This window comes from Ranitomeya variabilis, chromosome 1, assembly GCF_051348905.1.
Source record: "Ranitomeya variabilis isolate aRanVar5 chromosome 1, aRanVar5.hap1, whole genome shotgun sequence".
NCBI lineage: Eukaryota > Metazoa > Chordata > Amphibia > Anura > Dendrobatidae > Ranitomeya > Ranitomeya variabilis.
The window spans coordinates 1,139,229,004-1,139,245,663 of NC_135232.1; the positions used below are offsets into that span (position 1 = coordinate 1,139,229,004).

A 16,660-nucleotide genomic window follows, 5' to 3' on the forward strand; every position below is an offset into this window, starting at 1 on the left:
ATCTGTGACTGAACACTAGGTTATTACAGTGGAGAGTGCTTTCTGTGTGGCTGTACATTTCAACTGAATGTTCATCTTAGGATGCATGTTCAGTGAAAAACTCCACTGGAGTTGGTGGGCCTCCAGGTCCCATTCTAATGGCAAACATCTCCCTGAATCTCCCTGATGACATCATTACCTACCAATTTTCTTCTGACAGCCGTCTACCAATTTCATGCCAACAGCACAACTACAAATGTAAAATAATCAGTTGTACACAAAAGGATGATTGTCAAATAAAAGTACTTATTCAGAGAGTATAAAAAAAGCTTATAAAATGAAAAAACTGTCTGTGTAAAATTTACTGATGTCTGTAAATGTAATATCAGCAAATTATTCTGGAATGAAAACTAATAAATACCTGTCTCATTAGATATATCCCCATCAGAACACTTCAGACATTCGAAGCAGCACTTATGGCTTCCGTTCATTAGGATCCTTCGATAACCTGGTGGACAGTCCTCAGTGCACTTAGAGACTGGAATCTAAAGCATAAATGATCACATTTTTAAATACAATACATGTGTTCTCAAACATGTGGAAGCTAAAAAACAATAAAATATTAAATATCTGAAACATTTTTTAATGCATTTTGCTATTATAAAAAACTCATTGATTACTTTTGGCTGCTGCCAGAGCAGCTATTAGCAGTTCAGTGGGGGTTGTCAGGTGTCAGATCCCCCACTGATTACAGTGAGGCGCTGACCATGGACTAAAGACTATTGGACATTTCTGTAAAGTGGAGTCCACAGCTCTATGGGTTGCCGACTTTTTCCAGCACGGTGCACCAGTTGCATCAATATTATTGTTATTCTTATATTAGAGATCTGCTTGTTGTGTTACAGTATATTAGTGATTTGCTTGCTCATCAGTTTAGTCTCAGGAATCAATGTTTACATTCAGTGAGGGTAAGCAGAGGAAGACATGCAGGCTAGACCTTATGTACACATAAGGCCAAACCCATGATTAGTAATGAAGGAACCCTATCCATTGTTCTTCCAGCCAACAGTCCCATGGTGTGGATGGGGATGGTAGACCCAGGGGAGCCGTCACTACAGGGGGTGTCATATGTAGTTCCAGGTGATGGGCTTAAGGTACCGTTACTCTAAACGACTTACCAACGATCACAACCAGCGATACGACCTGGCCGTGATCGTTGGTAAGTCGTTGTGTGGTCGCTGGGGAGCTGTCACACAGACAGCTCTCTCCAGTGACCAACGATCAGGGGAACGACTTCGGCATCGTTGAAACTGTCTTCAACGATGCCGAAGTCCCCCTGCAGCACCCGGGTAACCAGGGTAAACATCGGGTTACTAAGTGCAGGGCCGCGCTTAGTAACCCAATATTTACCCTGGTTACCATTGTAAAAGTTAAAAAAAACAAAACACTACATACTCAGATTTCGATGTCTGTCACGTCCCCCGCCGTCAGCTTCCCGCACTGACTGTGTCAGCGCTGGCCGTAAAGCAGAGCACAGCGGTGACATCACCGCTGTGCTCTGCTTTACGGCCGGCGCTCACACAGTCAGTGGACGCCGGGGGACGTGACAGACATCGGAATGTGAGTATGTAGTGTTTTTTTTTTAAACTTTTACAATGGTAACCAGGGTAAATATCGGGTTACTAAGTGCGGCCCTGCAATTAGTAACCCGATGTTTACCCTGGTTACAAGTGAACACATCGCTGGATCGGCGTCACACACACCGATCCAGTGATGACAGCGGGTGAACAGCAACCAAATAAAGGTCCTGATCATTACCTATGACCAACGATCTCCCAGCAGGGGCATGATCGTTGGTCGCTATCACACTATAACTGTCATGTCGGACGCTGTTCATACTAGGGCGTTCGACAGACAGTGGTAATTCCGCTTTTGTCCACTATGCACTCAGTGGCATCGGCTAGATTTTGTTTAGCTGGTCTGGGGTTAATTTAGCTGGTGCTAGGATTGGAAGCTGGGTCACGCCCACTGCCATTAAATTGTTCTTCTGAACATTGGGCGTCGCCGATTATAGCTTCTGTCTTGTTCTTGGTTATCTCAGTCTGGAGTGGTGGTCTAGGAAAAAGAGTTTCGTATCTGGTGGTGTATATTTCCCTTTGTCATATTTTCCTCCTTCTTATATTTGTATTTGTTTTGCCCTGTGCATTTATTGTGTATTCCTGAGTGACTTTCGGCGTGGTGTATATTTTCCGTTATCCTTGTCTGTGCTAACTGTGGGTATTGGTTAGTGGTCTCTTCACTGGGTGGTGGGTGGAGGTTTCAGCCTAGGGTTGAAACAGGAGACAGGGTGAGGGTAGAGGCCCAGACATGCACACCATCAGGGTAAACTCTGGGAGAGGGTCAGTCAGGGTTTCCCAGAGTTGAGGGAAATCGCAGGGGCCTGGGTTATTAGCTTTTGCCTACTTAGGCTTCCCGTGACAATAACGAGATTGTTAGTGGGATCGTTGCTACGTTACAAAAAGCGTGACATTGCAACAATATCGTTAACGAAATCGTTATGTGTGAAGGTACCTTTATGGAATATGCTTCATTCTTTGAGCTAAAAGCAAAAGTTTTAGGGGGAGGAAGGAAAAGAAGCCAAGTTTAGTCAGTTGGGAGAGTGACTTCAAAGGGAGAGGATCGAGGATGACATTCTGAAGCAAATGGATGGATGGCCTATGGAGTTTTGGAGATCGGTTGCCAGCTGGGCTGGACTCACCTGTTACTGGTAAGGGATCTGTCATCTGGATTTCAGGAACTTTCTTAACTGGAACTGTTGCTGTTGGGACACATGGGCTTTGTTTGTGTTACCTGTAGTGTTGAGCGATACCTTCCGATATGCAAAGGTATCGGTATCGGATTGGATCGGCCGATACCGGCAAAATATTGGATCTCGCCGATACGGATACCCGATACCAATGCATATCAATGGGGTACAAAATATCGGAATGGTTCCCAGGGTCTGAAGGAGAGGAAACTCTCCTTCAGGCCCTGGGATCCATATTCATGTATAAAATAAAGAAAAAAATAAAAAATATTGATATACTCACCCCTCCGGCGGCCCCTGCTCTTAGCGGTGCCTCCGTTCTTAAGAATGCAGACTTAAGGACCTTCGATGACGTTGCGGCTTGTGATTGGTCGCGTGACCGCTCATGTGACCGCTCACGCAACCAATCACAAGCCACGACGTCATCGCAGGTCCTAAACTCACTGCATTCTTAGGAACAGAGGCTGCCGGTTACATCGCTAAGATCCAGGGTCCGCTGGAGGGGTGAGTATATCCATATTTTTTATTTTAATTCTTTATTTTTTGCATGAATATGGATCCCAGGGCCTGAAGGAGAGTCTCCTCTCCTCCAGACCCTGGGAACCATACACTGGGAACTTCTAATTCCGATTTCCGATATCACAAAAATATTGGAACTCGGTATCGGAATTCCGATACAGCAAATATCGGCCGATACCCGATACTTGCGGTATCGGAATGCACAACACTAGTTACCTGTCATCTGAGGGAGAGTGGATTGTGACTACACTTTGTAGTATTTTGGACATATACCAGGAATTATTGTAAAACCATGAACATAAAGAAATATAACAACATACGTTAAAGTTTAACTATTACTATTTAAAAGTCTTCGTATCTGACATGTGCTGCACAGTGCTGCTAATCGGTGGTGGTCCAGACTCTAAATAGAAAGTTTATGTATAGGTATATAGTTCTATGACAGTAAATTATGGACCCACAGATTTAACATTGAATTGGACCCTTGTACCTCTCTGTACGTGTAGCTGATGGAAGAACTGGGACTTAAGAGTATTTTGACAGATTGGTGAGAGTCTCAGGACCCAAATCCCCACCACGCACTGCACAGTACATGTAATACAGTCATGGCCAAAAGTGTTGGATCCCTTGAAACTGTTCTGGAAAAGGAAGTATTTCTCCCAGAAAATTATTGCAGTTACCCACGTTTTGTTATACAGATGTTTATTGCTTTTGTGTTTATTGGAACAATTAAAAAAAAAAACTGAGAAAAAAATGCAAATTGGACAGAATTTCACACAGAACTCCAAAAATGGGCCGGACATATTGTTGGCAATGTCACCTTAATATTCGGTTGCACCCTTGGGAATAAAGAACTGCAATTAATGGCTTCCTATAACCATCCACGAGCTTCTTACATCTCTCAACTGGAATTTTGTACCACTCTTCTTACAAACTGCTCCAGGTCTCATATGTGAAGGCGACGTCTCCCAACAACAATTTTAAGATCTCTCCATGGGTGATCATCAATGGAATTTCGATTTGGACTCATTCCTCCCTTTTTATAACTCTCCAGGGCTTTGTTTACATTCCATGATTGAATTTTTTTCATATTTTCAGAGATCAGACTTTTACAAAAGCAATGATATCAAATATGTGTACTTTTTTAATTGCTTTTATTTCTTAATTTTTAACGGGGTAAATGGGCGTGTTTTAAACTTTTTATTTTCTTAATTTGTTCCTATTTTTTAAAACATTTATTTGTTACTGTTCAACGTATTTGATATTGCCCTTAGGAACCCTGAATCTGCAATTGTCTAATTACTTGTGCTATATACAGCAATGCCATAGTATTGCTGCATATAGTAAACATCATGGTCTCCTATGAACACAGTCTTTCATAGTGGATGATTGGTTAGAACAGCTCACCCCCCTGATGACGTGCTGTAAACACCGCTATAGCAGATTGAAAGCGGCATTTCACAGAATTACAACCATGGGCGGAGCTCTGCTCCACCAGTGGCTGTTATAGGCAGATGATGGCTGAATAAGTCAGCCACCATCTGCCGGGAAAGGATACGAGCTTGACATGTGAGACAGGGAGATGGCAGATGATGCACGTAATACGTTACATGTCATTTAAGGATTACATTTGGTGAAGACTATCTTCAGTATTATTGTTTGTGTATTTATTAAGTTAGCTTCTAAAATCTGACTTTTGCACATCTGAAATCAGCCTTTTAGAAAAATATACAAATTTGAAGATTCTTAGCTTTTTGACATTTCAGAAAAGAATCATCTAGACAACATATAGCATATAACTTATTACATGTTCAGCCAAATATATTAATGTGATCACACATGAACAGTGATTATAATGCCGACCTTCTCATTTTTCCATAATATTTCATCAGTCTGCATGAAGAGCTGATCTTCTTCTTGCACAGATAGATTAAATCTTCCAACATATTTTAAAATGAACTGAGATTGAAACAATATTTTAAAATTATTAATGTGATAGTACGAGGTCATTTCTCCCTTGTCATTAAAGTAAATTTCTTTTCCCTTCAAATCTTGGAAATTAAGTTTTCTTAAAAAAAACTGAAATAAATGAAACACAACTAAGAATAGGGAAAATAAACTTAGCATATAAAAGAACATATTGGATATATTTTGAGATTTGAAACAGAAGAGGCTGAAAACAGTGAGATGAACTGGGTGAACTGTTTTAATGTTACCTCCTATGCCACATCCTCCTCCTTCCTCTGGCTTTTTGTATTCCACGGCATAGTGGGTAGCAATTGCAACCCATTGTGCAAATATTATGAGCCTAGATTTTTAAGTCAATTGTTCAATGCTTGAGTGTTTATGCAGTAAGTGTCCATGTCACTACTGTCATATTTTCAGTAGGAATTAGTGGAGTAACTCTTCGCTGTCATAAAGATAAATTCCAGGAAAATGCCAATATGATTTGTGGTATTTCCTGATGAAGGGGACATAGGAACCCCGAAACGCGTTGAATAAACCACTTTGAATCCTTGGCATTTTCCCGGAATTTATCCTTATGGCAGTGCAGAGTTACTCCACCAATTGCTACTGAACATATGACTGTATCAGGTCGTGGATCGACCTGTGGATCTGCAGCAGCCGCCATTCCTACATGCTTGTATCTCATCTTCACCAGGTGAGCAATTTTCTTGGTGTATCTATTCTGGTAACGTAGATAAGTCCCTATTGGGCCTTTTTATCTCCCTTTTTTCTTTGCAATAGCATGTCACTACTGTGGCATTGCTTCATAGCTTCATAATTTCTGGAGTTCCCTATTTTTTTTTTTTTTTTTTAAAAAAAGCTTTGCTATATTGCTGGGAATTTTGCTACACTATTGGCCTTTTCTGCCTTAGGCTCGAGTCACATGCAGTTCTGCCTCATCACTGATTATTCTACTATACCTTTATTTTATGACCTCTTGGTTGACAAATTATTTAAAAAAATTATGTATTTCAACCATGTTATAAAAACTTAAATAAAAAATGTTTAAAAAGTCACTTCCTCCACAAAATATCAAATCTTCATGTAATTATTACTACTTTGTCATGATAATGTGAATATGCCATGTTGGAGTATCTACCTAACTTTACAAGACACATGCTGCGGGACATTCGACCCACCTTCTCTTCTCTTCCAGCAGCACAGAGAAATTCAAGCCACTCATTGACCCTACCTCAGGAATGTCTTTGTTTGGTGACTCCAAAATGTAAATAGTAGAAAGAAGAGTGCATGTCATTACTCACAGACAAGTGTGTAATGTGTGTACTCCAATACCGCACCCTCCTGTATACCTGCACTTCTGATGTCCTGACGGATGTATGTCATATATTCTCTCCAATAAAGTCCACGAACTTCACTGCTACCTTGGGGTGAGTGCCGCATATTCTTTTCTTCTTTGAACTTGCATGTCATTACTCAACCTACTCAGTCATGTCACGGCCTAATGGTATAAGACCATGAGAGCTCAGTTTTTACTAGCCTTTAACCAGGAAGCTAGCTGAGAGATGCTCTGTAATGCATTTTGATGTCGCCCCTCCCCCGAGCCACTTGGTTTGCCATGATCTGACATGGTGAGAGAAATGTAATAGTCCTTTTCAATTTTAATCCCATTTTATTTGTAATTGCATTGTACATATATTTTGTTTTCTTTATAACATCTTTTTATACCTTGTAAACACTGTCTACCTTTTTTTGGAGTAAAATATATAATTTACTAGCTTGTCTCCCCTGCTCTATAAATTAACTTTTGCATCCTCTGAAGTGAATTACGCTACTGATTTGGGTTGGCTACAGACCCGCTAATCCTTTGAAAATCAGAGCTGGTGGCAGCATACTTTGTTCTGTGCGTTTGGGAGGCTTTGTAGCGATGGCTGCATTGATAATTATTGTTCCCGCCTGAGTGGGAGTAGTTAAATCACCCTCGCTGCAGTGATCCCAATAGCCAGTGCATAGCAGGCATCCTTTCTGGTGACTAATTACCCTAGGTGCAGTACCCTGATTGAACTGAGGGTAAGGAGATGCCAGAGAGCTGAAAGTTCCTAACCGGAACTGGGAAGTGGGATATACTGTAGATAAATCCCCTTCGGAAGGAACCAGGGGCAACCAAAACAACCCTGGTTCGTGACAAATTGGCGTTAGTGGTGTTGATGATAAAGGTATCTTCCCCATGAATCTTGACATATTGGTGGAATCCCTGACATAGCCGGTGGGATTCGTGACATACTTCATCATGAAAAGCCAACAGATATACCCATATGTAGTCACATGACCAGGACTAGACTACACTAAATCATTATGCACCATGGATTTATGTGTCAAAAAGATGTAATTTTTCCCCCCATAGCCTCATGAATGGTTTGTGTTTCGGGGGTCTTTGTATCACTGAAGTCAATTTCAAACCACTGTGACAAATACATTGCCAGGTGTCCAATTAAAGGAAAACTACTTAAGAAGGTTCCACATTATTAAGCAGTTCACAATTTTAAAGTAATATGGGAGATAAAAAGGATGTATCTGCTGTCAAAAAATGTCAAATAGTGCAATGCCTAGAGCAAAGTATGAAAATATGTATTTTGTTAAAACTTCTGTGTGATGATCATACTGTGAAGAGATTTGTGGCTTATACACAGCACAGATGGGTTTGTGCAGATAAAGGCATAATAATGAAGGTTTCCACCAGACAAATTCATCGGATTAAGAGAGTAGCTTCTAAATACAATTACAAAGCAGCAAATAGGTATTTGAAGCTGCGGGTGCCTCTGGAATACCTCAATGTGTAGGATCCTCCAGTTGTTTGCAGTTGTGTAATAAAACTAAAAGCCACCCTGTTCACAAACAGATATGGTTGCATGGCCTCTGACATACATGTAGACTAACTGTAAAGCTGTATTGTCTACTGATGATGCCGTGTAACATTGGATGATCCAGATGGATGGAGTAGTGTATGGTTAGTGGATGGCTGCCATGTCCTAACAAACCTGCAACTTCAGCCAATAGGAAACACAAAAACGCAAAACCAAAAAAATGCTCCGGGGGTTAAGGGGTTAAATGCTATATATGCCTTTATTGTCTTCTCTTGTTATCTTTGTTTTAAATTATTGGAGGTGGAGAATGAGGAAGATGAGGAGGTTACGTTGCGTTTTCCCACACAGACACAAAATGAACCAACCACGGCAAGCACTGCATCCTCAGCCCAAACTATGCCTGTGACCAGCTTCGATTGTGAGTGTGCAGTTCGCAAGGGCAGCAAGGGTTTTCTAGCCTGTGCGTTTTTGGAGATGGCAAAAGATGAACAAACACAAGATATCTGTCAAATTTGCACAAAAAAAACCCTCAGTAGTGGCAAAAATCGCAATAATTTAACAACTAGGGTACATGCATGCCTTATTGTGGAAATCTTACTGCGCTAAAATGCGGACTAGTGGGCCTCGCCAACCACCGTCCATTCCATCAACCCCTTCTGCTGCTACTTTCTCCTCCATCACCATTCCAAGTGTTCACTCACAGGTCTCCAGCCACAGAAACTACAATTGTTTACCCACAACAGTTGGGGTGAGAGAAATGGTCAGCTGTTACGGAAGTAAACATGACTGCTCCTTTTGTGTCACCTAGCACAACACATCTTTCTCAATCCACCATAACATGTCTGCCTGTACCTCACTCACAGTCCAGCAGTTTGTCCTGTTTTCTGTAGTCCTCCCTCAGCACAGCAGCCAGCTCTCGGTTCTGCAGTTGTGGTCACATAAAATATAAAGTAATGTTTCCTACTACACATGGCAAAGCTAAGAGCTTAAGGACTTGAACTCCACCATCTGCCCTCTATTGTCCACGGAAATGCAGCCTTTCCACCTCGTGGATACAGATGATTTAAAATACTTGATGGCCATCGCAATCTCCCATTACCAGTTGCCCAGGCGCCATAACTTCTCTGAGAAAGCTGTTCCCGCACTACACTAGCATGTCGCCGACAACATCACCTGTTCACTGAAAAAATCTATGTCTGCCAGGATGCATTTAACCACTGACAATTGGATGAGCAAATATGGACATATCGCTGACTGGGCACTGGGTCACTCTGGTGTCTGTGGGGGCAGATGGTAATGGGCTGCTCCACAAGTCCTTGAATCCCCAAAGCTTGAGGGACAAACCTCCATGTCCAACAGTTCTTCCACTGCTTCTGCCTCCTCCACCTCCTCTAGAGCCTCCACCTGTGCCCTCAACTTCTTCCTTAATCAGACACACATTACAGCAGTGCAGAAAGAATCTCCCCCATCTCTGTTCTGCACAGCAATGGCTCATTGCAATCAGGCAGTGTATAAATTAATATGCCTTGGAGATCACAGTCACACAGTTCAAGAGATGTGGTCAGGTTTTTGAGCATTGGCTTTCTCCACTAAACCTGTACCCAGTGAAGGCTGTGTGCAATAATGGTATAAACCTGGTGGCGGCCCTATGCTGAGGCAACCTCACACATGTGCCTTGTATGGCTCACATCCTCAACCTGGTGGTACAGCAATTTCTTGTTCACTATCCTGACCTGGATGTGTTGCTGCAGAAAACCCAATCGCTGTATGCTCTCTTCCACTTATGGCACCATGCAGGTCATCAACTTGCATTGCTACAGAGGTCTTTTGGTCTACAGGTTGTTTGATTAGCAGTGCTCCGACATGGTGGAATTCCACTCTGCACGTGCCACAACACCTGTGGCAGCAGTGACAAGCCCTGGTGCAGCATGTCATTTTAAATAGCCTGGGCCAACACAGTCTGGACATGGTGCAAATCACGCTTGTGAGTGGGCACATGTGAAAGACCTCTGCACCCTTCTGCACAGTATTGAAATGGCTACTAAGATATTTAGCTCTGACAATTCCATAATCAGCATCACTGTTCCAGTCATCTACATGCTGGAGCACTATTTGAAAAGTCTCCGTGAGGAAGAGTTGGAAGCAGAGGAGGATAGGGAAGGAATAACAATATCTCAAATTTGCGGACTGCCGTCGTACAGTCGGGTGCCATGGGAGGGTTGCTTAAAGCAATCAAGGGGGCTAATGCTACCAGACAAACTGTTAGTGAAGATGCAGGAGCCGAGGAACAAATTGAGGAGGATGAGGTACTGTATCAGTCAAGAGATGAAGAGGATGATTATATGCTCTCTGTTGTCCGTGGTTGGAGGGAGGTGATGGAGGAAGCAACCTTGAGTGTTACCCTGCCACCAACACACCATGGACTTGGAACTCATGGAAGCGCCCGGCACATAAGCACCTTCTTGTTGCACTATCTTCAACACGATGCCCATATTCTTAGAGTTAGAAAACGTGCTGACTACATGGTGCAAGAGTAAATTTATCCAGATGCTTCCACACTGGAAAGGGATGCCCACATGCTTGAGTATCAAACTATGCGTGTAGGCAATTTATGAGTGGTTTTCCCCAAGATAACAGTGAAGCTCAAAGTGTGCATTGTATACGTCCAACCCCTGAAACATCAAGGCATCATCACCAAAAGATTAGCAGCAGCAGTGTAAGTGGCATAAGGAATTTCTGTGAGTCGTTTAACACATTCTTTAGACCAGCTCGTGCACCAGCAGAACAGAGTACAAGTCTGGCACATTGTGAATAACTAGAGAGGATGGGGCAGGACTATCTGGAGCTTAAAATTAAAGCCATCGGGGGATTGGACCCTTTTACATTTTGATCTTTGAAAATGGATGAGTTGCCTGAGCTCGCCTGTCACTCCTTGGTCTTCAGCGCCTCTGGTGGTGTCCTGACAGATAAGCGCATTCGACTTATCCCTCAAAGATCACCTTACTTTGATTAAAATGAACAAGTCATGGATCTCCGATAACTTGTGCATCCAAGTCGCAAATTGGGCAGACTAGGCGATGATGTTGTTTTTAGTGTCTTGTATCGATCTTGCGTTATTGCACACTGTACCACCTTTGTGTTGTTTTTTGTGCCTGCTGTTGCTACTGCTGCTAATGTTACAAACAATTTTTTGAAATGTGGAGACTCCAAGTTGGGTCTCCATCTGGTGGGTTGCCTGTGGTGGAAGTTGTGTCAGAGGCCTATTATAAGTTTTCTACTCTGTGTAAATTGATGCCACTTTAGTGCTGTGTGACAATTATTTTTTTAAATGTGGAGACTTCAAGTTGGGCTTCCATCTGGTGGGTTTCCCTTGTAAGTAGGTCTCCCAGACAAGCAGGCCTGAACTTACTTTCAGTCAACTACCTGTTTTACTTTCTCTACATTTTTCTATCAATAGTAGTCTATCAAAACTGATGTTTTTTTTCCATTTGAGTGTGGCTGGAACAAAAAAAATGGAAGTGTTGCATGAGGTGTGAGGTCTCCCAGCTAATAAGGCTTACACTGCTCCCTTAACCACAAGGTCCTTATTAAAACTTAAATTCCAAGCTGTAAATGCTGAGCCACACCCTGGTAGCCCATACATGGCCCATGGCTGACTGCTGCTGTGCCATTATAACAGGTTCTACTGTGGGTCAATTGACCAGTTAACTGCCTGTGTTACTGTTCTTACATTTTTCTACCAATAGTACTGTATGAAACTAATGTTTGTGCCATCTGAGTGTGGCTGGAATAAAAAAAAATGGAGGTATTGCATGAGGTGTAAGGACACCCAGCTAAGAAGGCTTACACTGCTACCCTTGCCAACAGGTCCTCATTAAAAGTTAAATTCTAAGCTGTAATTGCTGGGCTAGAGCCTGATACCTCATGCATGGCCCATGGCTGACTGCTGCTGTGCCATTTGCAAATTTCTACTGTGGGTCAATTGATGACACTTTTCCTGGTGTCTACTCCTAAAGCCTGGGTCACACTTGCAAGTGTGATGTGAGAAACTCGCATCAAAACCGGCACTGTCGCATTTCTATGCAGCCGCATACTTCGGTCCCGAGTGCTGGCAGCAGTGCCAGGTAGTGATGCGAGAGACTCACATCACACTCGCAAATGTGACCCTGACCTAATTTTAACTATTTGAGAAGCTTTTTATTACCCCTTAAGGTGTTGTCTATGCTTTTGGTTTTGCCTCCCATTGAATCTAAAGGTGTTCGGGCATGTTGGTTAAACTGTTTGGCAAACGGAGGACCATACCAAACCAAATCGAACCTTGAAAGGTTTGCTCTTCTCTTATTATGACCTAGTCAAAGCAGGAGACTTCAAAGATGCAGCATGATTGCACAGAAGGAAACAGATATAAACCATGTGTATATTCATTTTTTATTCATTTTTTAAACCCTTCTTAGCACATTTAAAGAGTATCTTATTTGCTAGCCAACCATCCTTTTGCTGGATTCATGTCATCAAATTGCAAAAAAAAAGTAAATTTTGGTAGTTCCTGCCAGTCCCTCCGTCTCTCCTGTACCCCATCCGTTCCTGTGTTCCTGCCTTGTTCCTTCCAGTATCTCCGTCTCTCCTGTACCCCGTCCATTCCTGTGTTCCTGCCTTGTTCCTGCCAGCCTCTACGTCTGCAGTACCCTGCCAAGTCCTGAGTCCCTGCGGTGTTCCTGTCTTCTCCTGTGTCTCTGCGGTACTCCTGTCAGACTTTGTGTTCTTGCATCTCTTGTGCTTCCTATTAGGACCTTGCCTCTTCCCTAGCCACTGTCGCTGCCATCAGCCTAGCGTCCCTTCTTTTCTGTCCTGGTCCACCAGCTCCCGTGGCGATAGTCCCTCACGGGCCTGCCCCTAACTCTCCCTGTACAGGGGGTGGTCCATCTGGTCAGCTCACCAGTGAGGGGTTTGTTGTCACGGTCCAAAGGGTCCACTTTTTCACCCTAAGCGTCACATACAGCTAAGCATTGAGTTGTGACGTCCTTTCTCTCTCCATATTAATCACAAAATGGTTGCTGCATTCCCTGCATTTGCTTTTATACATGCTATTGAAATTTCTCAGAATTGGGTGTGTTATATCATGTGATGTGATCGCTGTAAAGCATCATGGGGAAGCTCACCTAGCTGCACCTTAGGTCATGTGAACCTTTTGTGGCTGACGTAATCTTTATGAATGTATAAAATTAAAAAGGCCATTTTTGGTGATTTATTTGAGGCAAATTGCAAAATATTTAAATTCATTGGGTTAAATGTAATTCTAAAAAAATGGCCTAAATTTGATTTGCATCAAATTGACTCTATCATTTCTACTAGGAAATAATATTATTGTGATAAATTACATTTAAGGTTCCTGTGTATTTACTTTCTGGAAAAATATGGATATTGGGTTAATTATTAAGTCTTTTATATTTTTCTGACTACCAGAAAAGAAAAGTGTCCAATACATCTGGAAGCAAAAATGCTAAATTACCTGTAACATGTATTTACAATTAAAATTTCTTGGCATATGAAGAAGGCCTTCATGTAGAGCGTGAGCCATGGCATAGACAGCGGTATATACGTGATAGGTGGTGCTGAATGTTTCAGTGTAGTAATTATGGCTGCCAATATTTTGTAATTTAATTGTCCTGTTGCAATTATTAAGTTTGTGTCCATAATAATTTTCAGCTAACATTTTTAGGATGGGGTTTGAAGGTTTACAGCTCAGGTATACCAATAGAATATGTTCAAGTATAGGGTCATTTGGACGATTTTCAAGACTAATATCTTCTAAAAATGTTTTCAGTTGTGGGATCTTTATACTTGATGATGAAAATATGAGGCTTCTATCCCATGATGCTTTATGTTTAACTGATGAAAGAATTTCAATATTTGACCCCACTGGTATAATCAGAGTCTTCACCTTTCCTGAAATTCTTTGCTCCTCAATAAATTGCACAGTGAGAAATGAAATTGTGCCACAAAGTACAATAATGTTTGAGGTTGATTTTTGAAACATCCTTCTGTTCTTTTCATTGCTGTTTTCTTCATTTGTGAAATCATCAGTTTTCATTTTTAGAATAAACTCAATGCAAATATCATAAACTTCTGCCTGTTTCATTAATTCCTGACTTTGTGTGTAACCTCCATCATCATCGGAGGCAAGAACGCCAATCCATGTCCAATCAAAATGTTTGAGAAGTTTAACTATTGCAAGATATTGAGTTTGGTCACTGGGAAGAGTTTGGAAGTAGGATGGATACATCTGCTTATTGGATAAAACTGGATTGGTGGCACCATAGCTGATCTGAGAAAAATAGCAATTATGCATAAGAAATTTTAAGTAAATGTTAAATTAAATGTACAAAGACACAAAACCCTTATACATAAACAGTGGGGGAAATAAGTATTTGATCCCCTTGTTAGGGCTGGCATCACAAACCAATTAATATAAAGGTAGTAATAAGGTGCGTTCGCAGCCCGAGGTCCACCATGAAGAGATGTTGCCTGCTGCCTGGTAATGGCGGACACTATACGGCGGTGTAATAGATAAACACAAATGGGTTGATGTCACTCGGTATGTACAGAGGTTGACTCTGTTGCTTCACAGAGCCGCAATACCATGGAATGTAAATTCCGCAGCCTATTCAAGTCTCACAGAAGTCAGCAGAGTGAGCGCTAGTGTATGGTCACAGGACTCAGCCCTAAGGAGGTGGGGTAAGAGTCCTTCTAGACCCACTAACGACGGCGTTGTACCTGCAATGCCAGAAGAAACTAACTAATAAATTTACTGCTCAGAGTGCGCGCAGCATCGTGCTGGCAAACGCCACTAACTGCCTTAACAAGGGAAGGAAAGCTCACTAACTGTGCATGGCATCGCACTGGCGAACGCCACTATATGATGCTGGTATATCGTGCACAGTGATGGATTGCACTAACTGGCGCTATGTCAGCTCCAATCACCCACACTCAGACAACAACGGTTGGGAAGGGGATCATTAGGAGCTTTCACCAGTAACATACACGCATCCACACACCACAATATCAGGTTATATTAGTGCATGGCCAAGCGGCCATGCGAACCTTTTATAGTCCCAGCCTTCTGGGACCTTGCCAGTGAACAAATCAGAGCTGCTTGAGGACCTGGACATGTGACTCCCGACTACCAATGAGTGATCATCTCCCGGGCATGCCCAGTAGACAAAAAGCAGGACAGTCCCAGGAGTGTCTGCTTGCTGCTGACTAATGCTGGTTACAATAGCTGGACCTGGGACTGCAGCAGTAACAAGATGCACAATATCAGCCTGAGCAAGACGTTGGACTGACATCTCTGCTGAGCAGGCTCCTCTGTGGCTGAGGAAGAATGGGAGACCGCAGAGGACATGGTTCGAGATCCCCCTGTGCAGCGGTGGGAACTTGACATCTAATACCATGCTGAAATTGTAAGTTTGCCCATTGACAAAGACATGAACAGTCTATAATTTTAAGGGTAGGTTAATTTTAACATTGAGAGATAGAATATCAAAAATAAATTCCAGAAAATCATATTGTATAAATTATATAAATTTATTTGCATATTGTAGTGAGAAATAAGTGGTTAATCCCTCTGGCAAACAAGACTTAATACTTTGTGGCAAAACCCTCTTTGTCAAAGAGTGGTCGTAAATGGCTGCACATCTAGTTGGAAGAACGTCTCAAGTGGGGTACCACAGGGCTCTGTCCTGGGCCCTGTATTCCTCAACATCTTGCTTAATGATTTAGATGAAGGAATTGAGGATACACTGATTAAAATTAATGATGACATAAAACTAGGAGGGATAGCTAATACTCTAATTCTCTAATATTACAGAAGAAAGAGAGAGAGGATTCAAAAAGATAAATAAACTGGAGCAGTGGGCAGCTACTAACATAATGGTTTTTAACAGGGAAAAATGCAAAGTACTACATCTGGGCAATAAAAATGAAAAAAGTATATACAGAATGGGAGGAAGAGGGCTAAGCAACAGCACATGTGAAAAAGATTTGGGTATACTAATAGATCATAAACTGAACATGAGTCAACAGTGTGATGCAGCAGCAAAAAAGGCAAATACAATTCTTGGATGTATTAACAGAAGCATACAGTCTAGATCACGTGAAGTCATTAATGCCCTCTATTCCTCTTTGGTCAGACCTCATCTGGAATACTGTGTCCAGTTTTGGGCACCACATTTTAAAAAAGACATCAATAAACTCGAGCAAGTTCAGAGAAGAGCGACCAGAATGGTGACCGATCTGCAAACCATGTCCTATGAGGAACGGTTACAGGATTTGGGAATGTTTAGCTTGCAAAGAAGAAAACTGAGAGAAGACTTAATAGCTGTCTACAAATATATCACGGGCTTTCGCATTGTAGAAGGAAAATCTTTATTCTCATTTGCACAAGGAAAGACTAGAAGCAATGGGAAGAAACTGAATGGGAGGAGACAGGTTGGATATTAGAAAATACTTTTTGACAGTTAGGGTGATC

General features: G+C 42.0%; 1 protein-coding gene across 1 annotated transcript in view; it reads right to left on the reverse strand.

The window, feature by feature from the left end:
* Positions 1-16,660, reverse strand: part of LOC143800600 (vomeronasal type-2 receptor 26-like) — a 54,376-nt gene that overhangs the window by 13,607 nt on the left and 24,109 nt on the right. Inside the window, exons 3-4 of the mRNA XM_077281198.1 lie at positions 13,643-14,458; positions 401-524 (exon numbers count right to left, since the gene is read on the reverse strand). Coding sequence (XP_077137313.1) covers positions 401-524; positions 13,643-14,458 — 940 coding nt within the window. The remainder of the gene's footprint in view (positions 1-400; positions 525-13,642; positions 14,459-16,660) is intronic.